The sequence below is a fragment of the Microcebus murinus genome, chromosome 11, assembly GCF_040939455.1.
Source record: "Microcebus murinus isolate Inina chromosome 11, M.murinus_Inina_mat1.0, whole genome shotgun sequence".
Taxonomy (NCBI): domain Eukaryota; kingdom Metazoa; phylum Chordata; class Mammalia; order Primates; family Cheirogaleidae; genus Microcebus; species Microcebus murinus.
Window position 1 is genome coordinate 97,694,810 of NC_134114.1, and position 13,390 is coordinate 97,708,199.

Consider the following 13,390-nt stretch of genomic DNA (forward strand, 5'->3'; position numbering starts at 1 on the left):
TGGAGCTGTGGACTGGGCTGGCTGACTTGGCTGACTCAAGTCCATCCTGTGGGCGGCTGTGGCGCCGGGTGAGCGAGCGACACCTGGTAACGAGGGCGTCATTCTCGCGAGCGAGGGCTGCAGAGTGCAAAGGAGCCCAGCCGCACTGGAGAGCGCTTCTAGAAGGGATGGACAGAGCAGAGCAGGCGGTCGGGAGGCGCCTCGGACCCAAGCACTCCATCTTCCTTCTCTCCCGGCGCCCTGCTCTGGTACACGGAGAGGGGGCGTGGCGTGGAGGGGCGTGGCGATGCGCCGGGGGCGGGGCGGGGTGTGGAGGGGCGTGGCGATGCGCGGGCGGGCGTGGCATGGCGATGCGCGGGGCGGGGCGGCGCGCCGACGTGGCAGCCGCCGGCTCAAGCGCCGCCGGCGGCCATCTTGGAGGCGGGGACGCGTGGAGGTGAGCGGCTGGCCGCGTCTTCCTTGTCTTCTCCGCGCCAGCCGTAGCTCTGCGCCCCGGCCCCCTGTCCCGCTTCGCAGCTGCCGCGCAGGCACTCTCCCGGTGCCCCAGGTGAGCGTCAGCCGGGCGGCGACGCGGGTGCGTGAGGGCGGCGGCGTGGCATGCGGTGCCGCCGCGGGCCCCGGGGCGCAGGGCTGGCAGGTGGGCGGGCCGGCCGGCGCCCCCGGGTGCAGGGGAGGTTTTCCGGCTCCCTGGTCGCGCGGGGCGGGCGCGGGCTGTGGAAGCCTGCGGGGTGCAGCAGGCAGGGGGCGCGTGGCGAGGCGAGCAGTCCCCGCAGGGATTGCAGGGTGCGTGCGTGTCGAGGGTCTCATCCCGGCGCTTTGCTCCTGTCCAGGGACCGAGGCCGGAGCCCGGCCATCCAGCCCCACTTCCAGTTCGCTGGCCCCTGGGAACGAGACTGGTGGCAAACGCCTACGGACCTTAGTCCAGCCCAGTCCGGTGTGGAGACGTGGCAGAGCCGGGGGAGGCCGTTGAGGCCCTGGAGCCTCTAGGGTGACCGAAGCGCGACGGGCCATGGAAGGATTATTTTCCCTGAGGTCCTCCCATCGGTACTTAGCGCTGCTCCAGAGAGGTTTTGCACTCTCTTGCCTCTTTGTTCGGTCTCGGGACTGGCTTCAGGCAAACTCGCAGGATAGCTCATTTCTTGGATTGGCAGAATTTATATCCAGTAGAGTTTTTGTCATTCAGGGTAGTTATTTTGAGGACAACACGTATATTTATGCAATCATGACACATTCTGGCATTCCAGTCTTTAGCCTGTGCAGCCACTACTTAATTTAGTCAACATTTATGGAATTTTATTTTGGGATCAGAGCTGAGAATGCAGAAACAGAACTCAGACTGAGCTCTATCTAGCTAGCGCTCACTGTCTGCAATAGAGGCAATTTTGTGACACCAGTACATGAACAATAACTTCTAATGCTTTAAAGTTTATCAAAACTCCACTCACTATTCCATTTCTTTTCTTATGGCCTTACAAATAGTCATCTATTTTAAAAAACAAAAACAGGAAAACCAAGGCACAAGCAAACTAGAAGAGCAGGGCCTGGGGAGAGACTAAGGATTTAATTTTCCAAGCCATTTCTGTAACTTTTCAAAAAATGTTGATACATTAATATTACTTTTTGTGCCAAGACTTGAGACCCCAAACCTTTACACTACTCTGATACTACAATGATGTTTTATTATAATAGGTTTTGTTTTTTAAGCAGTAGGTTTTGTGTTTATGCATGCAAAATTTACCCCAATATTGTCATTACACCAATTCTCAAATAGTAAAGCTTTGAAAGACTGAAATAAATCCATTGTTTATTACATGTATGGCTTTGTAGTCATTGTACAAGTTCCTTTGCTAATACATTTGTTAATGTTAGGGATTCTCTTTATATATGATTTACACTAGTAAGGATAAGAAAGCAGTAGGAAGATGAATGACCTGCAAAAAAAAAGATGAAGAAAAGAGATAGTTTTGTTGGGGAGTGGTAAGATCCTTAGAGGGGCATTTCTGTCTTAGATTATGTACCTTTGATGTATAGATACTGAATGAAAGGATTTAGCCTCCCTGGAGCCCCTGTCCTCTTAGTAGTGCGGTAGATCTTTCCTTTACATTCACAGCCAGACTTTTGAAAGTGTTGTGCATATTAGTATTACCTCCTACTCCTCAGTCCAGTTCAAACTTCTATCCCCACTCCTTCCATAGAACCTACGCTCACTGAGTTCGTCTCTGGTTTAGCAAGTCCATTGAACTTTTCAGATAGTATCCTATTTGGCTTCTCTGCAGCATTTAATATGGTTGCCCTTTCATACCTTGAAGCATTCTTTGGCTTTTAGACACACTGTCTCCCAGTTGTCTTAGTATCTTTCTGCTCATCTCTCATCCTCTATACGCTTGTCTTCTTCCTGACTAAAGCAAGGATTAAATCATATTCTCTTTTCTCTAGGTGTTCTCTTCTTAGATAATCTCATCTCAGAACATGACTTTAGAGACTACCAGTAAGTACACTGATGACACCCACATTTATGTCATTTCTAAACTCTAGACCAAATCATTGTCTCTACTTAGATGTTTCAAGGAGCTTAAACTTAGCATGTCAAAGACTAAACACTTCATGATCTCCTCCCCCTTCCCCCCCAAAGAAAACATCAAACACACACTTTGACCTCTTGCAGTGTTCCCTGTCTTAGCATATGGCACCACCATCTATCCAATTGTGCAAGTCATGCCTCTCCCCTTACCCACTTCCATATCTAGTCAGTCACTGAGTTTTACCATCTAAACATTTCTTGAATCTATTTGCTCTTCTCTATCTCCACTGCCATCACCTTAATCTAGGTCACAGTTTGTCAGCCTTGGCACTATTGACATTTTGGGGTCAGTTAATTCTTGTGTGTATAGTGTGCATTTAAGGATCAGTATTCCTAGCCTCTACCTACTAGATGCCAAGTAGTACCCCCTTAGTGTGACAACCAAAAATATTTCTATGCGTTGCCCATTGACCCCTGGGGGGCATAATCAGCCCCGTTCCCTTAATGAATCACTAGGCTAGGTTGCTATCACTTTCTATTTGAACTACTTCTGTATCTTCCTTAATGTTCACACTGCATCTGCTCTGTCTGTCTTAGGGGCCAGTCTACATACTTTGGTTGAAGGAATCTTTTCAAAAAAATAAATATAAAGTTGCTAATAATCTAGAGTCAGGCTAAATGTTCTTCAATAGGTAAATGGATAAACTGTGGCACTGCTGTACAATGGAATATTATTCATCAAGAAAAAAGAACCAACTATTGATACATGCAGCAACCTGGATAAATGTCAAGAGCATTATGCTAAGTAAAAAAAGCCAATTTGAAAAGGTTGCTGTATGATTCTATTTGTGTAGCATTCATGGAATGAGAAAATGATAGAGAACAGATCAGTGGTTGCCAGGGCTTGTGGTTGGTGAGAGGGTGTGACAAAGGAGTAGCATGAGGGAGTTTCTTTGGAGTGATGGAATAGTTCTGTATCTTAGTTGTGGTGGTTATACGAGTCTGTGCATATGATGAAACTTCGTAGAACTGCACACACAAGAGCATGTAAAAAACAGGTGAAATTCAAGTAAGGTTCATAGTCAATGGTATTGTACCAATGTGAAATTTATGGGTTTGATCATTGTATTATCATTATGTAAGATGCTGTTATTGAGAGAAGCTGTGTTTGAGGTACTCAAGAACTCTACTATTTTTGCATCTTCTTGTGAATCTAAAATTTCTTCAGAAAAGTTAAAATAAAAGACAAATATGCTACTTCCTGCTTGAATGCTTTATAATGATATTCTGTTCTTAAAAAAACCCAGTTCCTTAACCTGGCTTAAAAGACTCAACACTTTCTGGACTTCTGCTGTCTCTTCAGCCCACATTCTTCTTTTCTGTTCCTAGCCGCAGGGGTTTTCTTGAATGTGTCTTGTTCCTTCCAGCTTACAGGACCTTTATACCTGCAGTATATTCACTTTTTCTGGAAGCTGCCTTCCTTTCCCCCTTTTCCTTGCCTAATTAAGTTCTTATCTTACAGATCTCAGCTTATCTGTGACTTCTTTGGGGAAACCTTTCCTGACCGACTTCCATCCAAGTCAAAATCATGTTCCTGTCAAACAGAACTGTGTTCTTACCTTAGAGCACATAATTCAGGCTACAATTCACTGTATATTGGTATTATTATTTGATTGTTTCCTATACTAGATTATTAGTATCCTGTTTGTTTTTGCTAATCATTATATTCCCACAGGTACCAGTATAGTTGATCTTTACTGAATGATTGTTAAATGAGTAAAATCACTGGAAACAAATTAGGTATATTTAAAGTTGGTCTTATACTTGAAATGGAATTGAAAATTTGTAATTTTTGAGGAAGTTTCCCCATATTTTATAATTCTTTGTCATCTGTTAGCACCCTGATGTATGGTGACATTTTCACTATAGTTAACTTTTTAAAGCCTAAGAGGTAATTTAGTGGTTACTGGGCATGCTTTAAAATATGAACTAGGGAAATTGAATATTAATACATTTATCAAGTCAAGCACATTTTAATTTTTTTTAATGTTAACAGGAGTAGCTGACCAAAATTCTTTATGAGAGAAGAGGAAGAGTTTCAAAAAATACATTAAATATTTTTATTTTAAATGTACTAGTGACTGAAATCTAGACATAACTAAGATCCATTTATGTGGCAGAAATCAAATTAGTAATTTACTATTTGAAATATATCAGATCATTAATTATATGGTTAACATAAAATTACTTCCCGATTATAAAGTATTAATGGAAATGTCAGATTGTTTGGTATTAAATATTCTCATAGGCTGGACGTGGTGGCTCAGCCTATAATCCTAGCACTCTGGGAGGCTGAGGTGGGAGGATCGTTTGAGCTCAGGAGCTCTTGACCAGCCTGAGCAAGAGTCAGACCCCGTCTCCACTGAAAATAGAAAAATTAGCTGGACAACTAAAAAAAATACATAGAAAAAATTAGCCAGGCATGGTGGCGCATTCCTGTAGTCCCAGCTACTCAGGAGGCTGAGGCAGGAGGAGTGCTTGAGCCCTGGAGTTTGAGGTTGCTGTGAGCTAGGCTGATGCCATGGTACTTGCCTGGGTAACAGAGTGAGACTCTGTCTCAAAAAAATAAAATAAAATAAATTCTCATAGACTGTTTTCTTAGGAATATTGACAAATCCTTCATCTGGAAATAAGTGTTGCATTATAAATAGTAAAGGCCAACAGCTGTCTCTTGATTATTCTTTTAATTTTTCTCTGACTGTGCAAGCTTTAAAAGTATACTTTTGCTTACTGTGTAATATTATAATTTTATATTTCTACAGTATACCATTATTGAAGAAAAATGATGGAAGAGAGTGGAATAGAGACAACCCCACCTGGGACTCCCCCACCAAATCCTGCAGGACTGGCTGCTGCTGCTATGTCTTCTACCCCACTTCCATTAGGTGCATGTAATTGTCTAACATCTAGCGTGTTTTGAGAGTAGTGGAGATGCTATTCTCTTTTCTCAAAGCCAGTTAAAAAAAGAATGCATATATTTAAACTTCTCTTATTTTTTTCAGGATGAAGAGAAATATTGCCTTTAATCACCACAAAGACTAGACAAAGCTATAACATGCTTTTTGGGATATTTTTGTCATCATATAGAAAGATGGTTTATCATCATTATGAATATAAAGAACAAAAGTCTATTAAAACAAAACATGGATGTTTTCTTTAAATAAAAAAGATTTCTTTCTGTTATAGACTTTAACACATTAACTACCATGTGAGTTGTATTTAACTCACGCTAGTTTTGAGCTCGGGGCCTTGTGGAGCATATGTAACTCACGTCTCTTCACCTTGGAAGCCACAGGAACTATTTTTCAAGGTGCATATAACTCACAGAAAACATTAAAAAATAACAAGTTTTTCATTAAATTAGAAAGGATTGTTTTGTTTTCGAAGTTTTAATTTTATTTTCGTAATAAAACACCATGGCTCCAAGGAAAAAATTTTTTTTTCTAGTGTGGTAGTGTGTTAATCGTTTTGAGTCTTTATTGTGTAGGATTTTATGCTAAAACCGGGTATGAAAAATGGCTTTATTTTCTTAGAAACATCTCAGAACAAACAAGCAAAGAACAAAGATGAACAATGCCATGAATTAATTTCATGTATCTGCTTTTTTTACTCATGGGATTTGAAAGTCATTGGCACTCATTCATATTTGTTGTATTTTTAAAATTACACATTTTAAAATAATTCTTGGGGTATATTGTGTTAAATTTAAAAATTTTGTAAGAAGAAAGTAATGAGAAATTTTGAAAACATTTCTAATTTTGTATATTTGTTTCCTCAACTTTTTTCTAGCTACAACCAGTTCTTTTTCTTCTCCAAATGTGTCTTCTGTGGAGTCCTTGCCGCCACACGCATACTCTACCCCTCAGCCGGCCCTGCCCCCCGTGAGGCCTTCGGGACCGTTACCCTTTGTGCCTCCTGCTCCAGTTCCTTCTGTCCCACCACTTGCTACTTCTGTACCACCCTCTGTTTCTCCGTCAGCTGCTGCTGCCTTAAGTAATCCTCCTTCATCCCACTTCCCACCTTCAACTTCTGCCCCAAGTGCTCTTTTGTCTGCACCTCTTCCTGGTCCTCCTATATCAGGATTTTCTGTTGGTTCAAATTATGACATTACAAGGGGACATGCAGGAAGAGCTCCCCAGACACCTCTGATGCCATCATTTTCTGCACCTTCAGGAACAGGTAATTCTCTTTTGTTAATACTTTGAAATGCATGGCTATAGTTAATGTTTTATTCTTTTTAAAAATAATGTCTTTATTGAAATATAAAATATGTGGTCTTTTGTGACAGGCATCTTTTACTTAGAATAATATTTTCAACACACATAGTGTTTTTAGTACTTCATTCCATTTCATGGCTGAATGATGTTCTATCGATGGATATATACCACCTTTTGTTCAATTCATCAGTTGATGTTGGGTGGTTTCCCCTTTTGGGCTATTTAGATAATGCTGCTGTGAACATTTGGGTACAAGTTTTTGTATGGACATATTTTCATTTCTCTTGGATATGGAATTGCTAATTTACAGGGTAACTCTTTGCCGAACTGTTTTCCAAAGCAGGTGTACCATTTTACCTTCTTTCCATCGATGTCTGGGGGTTTCCTGTTTATCTGCATAAATGTTCTACTCTTAACTCATTTCTTTGATTTCCAGAGTTACCTATTGTTGAGAAATTGTGATTGAGGAATTAATGACATTGTGGCTCATAAGATCATTATTCTATTGTATAACCCAATATTATTATATTAAAGACAGAAACAGGAATTTGCAGGGTTTTGCTCTGAAGGAATGTGTGGACTCAATGGTTCACTTATTAGAGGCTGCTATCATGGGAGAGTTCTCAAATCTCCATCTCTAGGGATGTTTTCCAGGAAGGCTTCCTGGTATCTCAAAATTTGTGAGCTTCCCTGTGTCTTGAAAGACAAGGCAAGGCAAATATGGCCCACAGGATGGGAGCCGGAGACAGTGAGTGGCCTTTGCTCAGAGATGCGCCTCAGTGGTTATAAACAACCTGTTTTAGAGAGATGGGCTTCCTGCTGTCTCCTGTCTGTTTACCTTTAAGTCTGCCATAACTAATCAAGTAAATATTGAGTCACTATACTTCTTTTGTTTTACCTCTGTTATTTGACAACTACCTCTTAGAACTTAGAAGTTAGCCCCTGAAAGACTTCATACCTGTTTGTTCACCTAGATAGATTAGAAGCCCCTTGAGAGGACTATTGACCCTAACCCACTACCTGTATCCCATAGCAACTACATTCCCTAATATGCAAATATGTTACCCTGACAACTGGTAATTGATGTCTGTGATTATAAAAACCTGTATGAATCTAACCATATTGCTGGCATTTGTGGAGATACACCAGTCCCCTAGTTACTCCCCACTGTGTTATATCTGATCTTTTTATATATATAAAACTATAAATTATACCTTAGTCTCTGTGTATTCTTTTATTTCTCTCTGTTGCCTATCAATTTCCTTATCCTCTGTGGCAACCTCTATCTTAGGGACTTGGCTCCGTGGGGAGAAATAGCTAATCTCTTCATGGGCCTGCTTCAAATACTACTCCCCTGCAACCTAGTCTCATGTTTTTGCCATTTAAATTATTAAAATAAAGCCAGTGTGATAGTATGATTTTTATGACCTATATGATTTTTATATGATCTATATGATTTTTATATGACCTATAACTTAGTATATGATTGGTATATGGATGTCAGAAAAAAATTCTAAGATTTTGTCTTTACATTTGTGCATCTATGGAGAAATGTCAAGGTAAAGTCTGAAAGTTTTTTAAAGCTTTACTTCAAAAATGATTAAGACTGACTGGTCCAAGGAGTAGTCTTTTTCTTTTTAGTCAGGGAAAAATTAAGAATCAAATAAAAGCTCATGTGTGCTAAAAGTTTGTGATATTGGGTCATTTCCTTTTCTAGGTCCATAACATCTACTTTTTTGCTTCTGTGGAGTGCTTGTTGCAAACCAGTTATCAAAATTTCATGCTTGTTGTTTATCTTCTACCTGTTGTTTCTCATTTTAGGGAAAAGAAGCAACTTTCTTGAGATTTTTGTTATCCAATTTTTGTTGGATTTTTGTTATTATCTTTTGTTATCCAACAATCTACCTTTACAAATAAAATATATTACAGAGGATGAGTATTAATACCCATGCCTACATACATGTGAATTTTCTTTTTGAATTAAAATTAAGTATGTGGAATATGTGTGGTAATTGTTACATACTTTTTATGTGAGGGGCTTAAGTGTTCATTTATTTTTATGGATTAAAGAGACTAGAACTAGAAAGTCCATATTGAAGTGCTAAATGGGACAAACCTGAAAATCTTTTTGATATATATTTTTTGTCCATTTTCAGGATACTTGGTGTAACCCTACGTAAAGGGAAAGAAATTTCTCTTTTGGAATTGTTTAATTTGCATTTTAGGTTTGGGTTGTTCTTTGAGTTTATAACTCAATCTTGAAATACTTGAGCATATAATTATATTATTAAACCTGTTTCAGCTACTCATTTCATCTGTTGTGTCATCTTTATATAGGAAAAAGTATATGGATTAAATTATACATATTAAAATTTTTTCCATTGACTAGGTCTTTTACCAACTCCTATTACGCAGCAAGCCAGTTTGGCATCTCTGGCTCAGGAAACTGGAACCACATCGGCCATTACTTTCCCAGAGGAGCAGGAAGATCCTCGGATTAGTAGAGGTCAGGATGAAGCATCTGCTGGTGGAATCTGGGGTTTTATTAAGGTTAGTAGTATTTATTTTAAAAATCATGTTTAATTTTCTAATTATAAAACTAATAGATGTTTACTAGGGAAAATTTTGAAAATATGAAATAGCATAAGGGGAAAATAAAAACCCTTTTTATGTGTTATTACCAGTTGTCTGTAGTTGCTCTCAATGTGTTGTCTATGCATATATATGTATCTGTATCTACTCTTTTAATAAAAATCAAATTGTGGCTGTGATATGTGGATACTATTTTGTGTTTTCTGTTTGTCTTTACTTAGCATACATATATCATGAACATCTGCCATAAATTATTCTGGTCTCAAAGTCCTGTCCTTGAGCAGTCTTCCTGCTTCGACTTCCCAGAGTGCTAGGATTATAGGTGTGAGCCACTGTGCCTGGCCCAGGAGTCATTTCTATCAGTCTCTTTTTCTTTGCAATATTTGTTTTTGTTTTTATGCTATAAACGATTTTTTCCTACCACAATATATGATAAATATTTTTTTAATGATTTTTGTAGTTATTTTATTGTTTCATTTTATTTATTTATTTATTTATTTATTTATTTATTTATTTATTTATTTATTTATTTATTTATTAAGTAGAGACAGGGTCTCGCTTTTGCTCAGGCTGGTCTCGAGCTCTTGAGCTCAAACAATCCACCCACCTCGGCCTCCCAGAGTGCTAGGATTATAGGTGCGAGCCACCGCACCCAGCCATTTCATTTTTATACTTAACAGTTTAATATAGTAGATATTTACTTTACTAAAATACGTGAGGTAGAGGTCAAACTTAATTATTTTCTAACTACTTAATGGAGTGTTATAATGTCCTATCCCAGTGGTTTGATGGGTCCCCTTTATCTTAGTTACTAAATTGTATGTTAAAGTCAGTTTCTGGGCTCTGTATTTTGTTCTACTGCTCTCTGCCTGTCCTTGCAATAGTAGCACACTGTTTTAATTATTGTAACTCTATGTTCATTTATTATACTAATATGTATTGAAAACCTGCTCTGTGCTGAGGTGGGGTTGGGGAGCATTCAGTGATGAGTAAGATAGATAGAGCAGTTCAAGTCTCTGCATTCAGAAGGTATATCAGTATTTAGTAGCATAAATTTGCAGATTTCTCTTTTCTTCAAAAATTTTCTTTGCTGGTCTTTCCCATTTATTTTTCTCAATGAATTTTGAAAGCATTCTGCCAAATTCCTGTCAGGATTTTTCTGAAGGTTTATTTTCAATTTTATTATATATGTTAAACATTTTAAATTGGTAGATACTTAACTGATTATAGCATGTTTCATGTTTCAGGAATATGGCGTTTTTCTTAGCTAGCTTTTTTATATCACTGTGTACTTTTAAAATAGGAACTTTGCTTTGTTAAGAGCATGTGTCAGGATGTCTGTTGCAAATTGTAATAACCAGTTCAACTCTACAGGGCTTGTAAATAGTAATAACTCTTGTGATATTCAGCATAAGGTTAGTCTTCAATCTTAAATTTCAAAATTATAAACTCTTCTTTTCCGGAATCACCTTAGTTTAATGGTAGATTGGAAGAGGGGAAATCATACCTGTTAGTGAGATGCCGTCTCAGGAGGCTCTGCTCTCTTGAGTGTCTTGTACTCTGGGAGAAGTGCTACACAAGGAGGAAATACTGAGACTTGGTTCCTTATGTCTAATGGTGAAGTACTAAGAATCCAGAGGAATAGATCTGGCTAAAAAGGGAGAGCTTGGGAATGAACAATTGGAGAGACAGAAAGTAGGAAAAAGAAGAAACTAGTGGAACATAGCAAAATACTGTATATTAAAGTAAACACCCAGACCAGATACAAGGTGTGTTTACTCTTTTTATATTTTTTTAATTAGGGAAAAAAGTATGGGCATGGAGACATCTGATTATAGTCTTTGAGACTCTGAGGGACAAGTTTTGCCTAATTTTTTATATAAGTAAATAAGTAGAACTGAAACAATATATATTATATTTATAACTGAAATAACTACACATATATGTGTGTATATATATATCTATAGCACATCATACTTTCCAGGCCAGTGGTACTCAAAATGTGGTCTATAGACTGCTGCTGGTTTGCTATGAATCTGTGATGCAATAGGAAGAGAAATTAAGGGTATCATTTAGAAACTTGATAGCAATTTGACATTGTTTTGACCTTGTTTTTCTTATATTTTACAAAAATAGTGGTCTGGGATCCATTGGAAATTTTTTTTAAAAGTTTCCTTCTTAGATCATGGTGTTGTTTGCCTAGAGTAAGTATTTATATATTAATTTGTTTTATGCAGGGAGTAGCTGGGAATCCTATGGTGAAATCTGTGCTTGATAAGACAAAACATTCAGTAGAAAGCATGATTACAACGCTGGACCCTGGCATGGCTCCATATATCAGTATGTACATGAGTTAGACCAATATCTGCCTTATTTTTTAAAGTATGTATCAATGCCAGCTACTAATTATAATTCTCAGTTCATTTCCATTGATTCTGTTAGCAGAAATTTCTGTTACATGCTTACATTAAGTTGATTGTCAAACTTAGTTTTTAGTGTTATTAATTCATCTTTTTGTTAGTTATCATTAATAGATTTTGAAAACTGCAGAATGAATGTTGGAGGAGTACAAACTATGAATTATTATTATACTTTAATTTTAAATATAGGTTAGCTTTGCTTTATATGACTGTTACTGTATTCCACTATTGACATTTGAAGTGATTATTTGTTCATGCTTGGTTTTGACATTTCTCCAGTTTTCTATTTTCCCTAAATGTGTTTATGCTTAACTCAGCAATAATATTTTTGGAGGGAAATAATCTAGGCGTTAATAATATCTGATTACTAGGTTTGTTGGGAAAGCTAGTTTAACTACCTTTGAACCTTCATTATGAAGAATCTTCCAGATAGTTGACATAGAGATACTGTCTGCTATTTACATATACATATCCAATATGTAAAAAAGTATCACTTACTACTATCAGTGGCCAGTTATTAGTAATCCTATAGAACTGCAGTCCCCAGTCTCCAGGCTGCAGACTGGTACTGGTCCGTGGCCTGTTAGGGACCAGACACAGAGCTCCGCCGTAACCCCCTCTCCCTGGTCTGTGGAAGAATTATCTTCCATGAAACCGATCCCTGGTGCCAAAAAGATTGGGGACCACTGCCATAGAAGATAATTTATAAGCCAGAATTATGTAGCAGGTACCTGAAAAGAATTTTTTTGTGGCAACAAAAAGCCAATAGTTTTCATGAGTCTTGACTGTGTTGGTAGTTTACTGTCTAGTAAACAGTGTCAAAGGACAAGACATAGTGATGATTAAGTGCCATTTATTGAATGTTTCTGCCATGCACTAATTCTCACAAGAGCTCAGCAAGTTAGATATTTTCCTCAAGTTTTGGGTAAGGAACCTGGGTTCAGAGAGATGTAAGTTATTATCCTAGAACACATAGCTTAATGGAGATAGACTGGAAAGCATGTTCAGTTTTTTTATACTTGGCCACTTTGCTTTCCTTGTATTAGAAAATTGATTCAGGAATTAAATCAGCTGAATTGTTACTTGTATTTGTAATTGCCTGAAGGATTCGGAAATTGAACTCTATCATATATATTGATTCCATATATGTATAATAATCAAGTTTGACATACTTAATCATACATATTTTGTTCACAAGTACTATTTGGGTGAAGGAAGGAAAGGAATGAATGTTTTTGGAGCTCTTGCTGTTTTAATGGGCATACTATGTCACACTGCAACAGCTATTATTTTATCCTTACAGCAAGCTCTGTGATATGGCAGGTATTTTTCTACAAAGAAACAAACTCAGTGACTTCTCCAAGGTAATGAAGCTAATAAATGAAAAGGCAGGACTCAAACTCAAGGCAGTTAGTTTCTCAAGCCAGTAGTCTCTGTGACATCAAGAAAAACACATATGACCAAAGGGTAAAAAAGAAAGATACAGAAATGAAATTTCATAACTTATAATAACATAAACGGAATCAGTTACCTTTAAAAAACACTAAAGCGAATGTGAAAAAACTGACATTTTACTGACA

General features: G+C 38.2%; 1 protein-coding gene across 2 annotated transcripts in view; it reads left to right on the top strand.

The window, feature by feature from the left end:
- The first annotated feature begins 402 nt into the window (after positions 1 to 402).
- The window catches only part of PRRC1 (proline rich coiled-coil 1), a 30,378-nt gene continuing 17,390 nt past the window's right edge, over positions 403 to 13,390 (top strand). The window contains exons 1-6 of one of the 2 annotated variants that reach the window (XM_076008343.1): positions 403 to 547; positions 831 to 2,488; positions 5,344 to 5,466; positions 6,371 to 6,760; positions 9,188 to 9,348; positions 11,628 to 11,730. In XM_076008343.1, coding sequence (XP_075864458.1) covers positions 5,364 to 5,466; positions 6,371 to 6,760; positions 9,188 to 9,348; positions 11,628 to 11,730 — 757 coding nt within the window. In that variant the 5' untranslated portion in view covers positions 403 to 547; positions 831 to 2,488; positions 5,344 to 5,363. The remainder of the gene's footprint in view (positions 548 to 830; positions 2,489 to 5,343; positions 5,467 to 6,370; positions 6,761 to 9,187; positions 9,349 to 11,627; positions 11,731 to 13,390) is intronic. The other variant, XM_012740370.2, reaches the window with a different exon arrangement.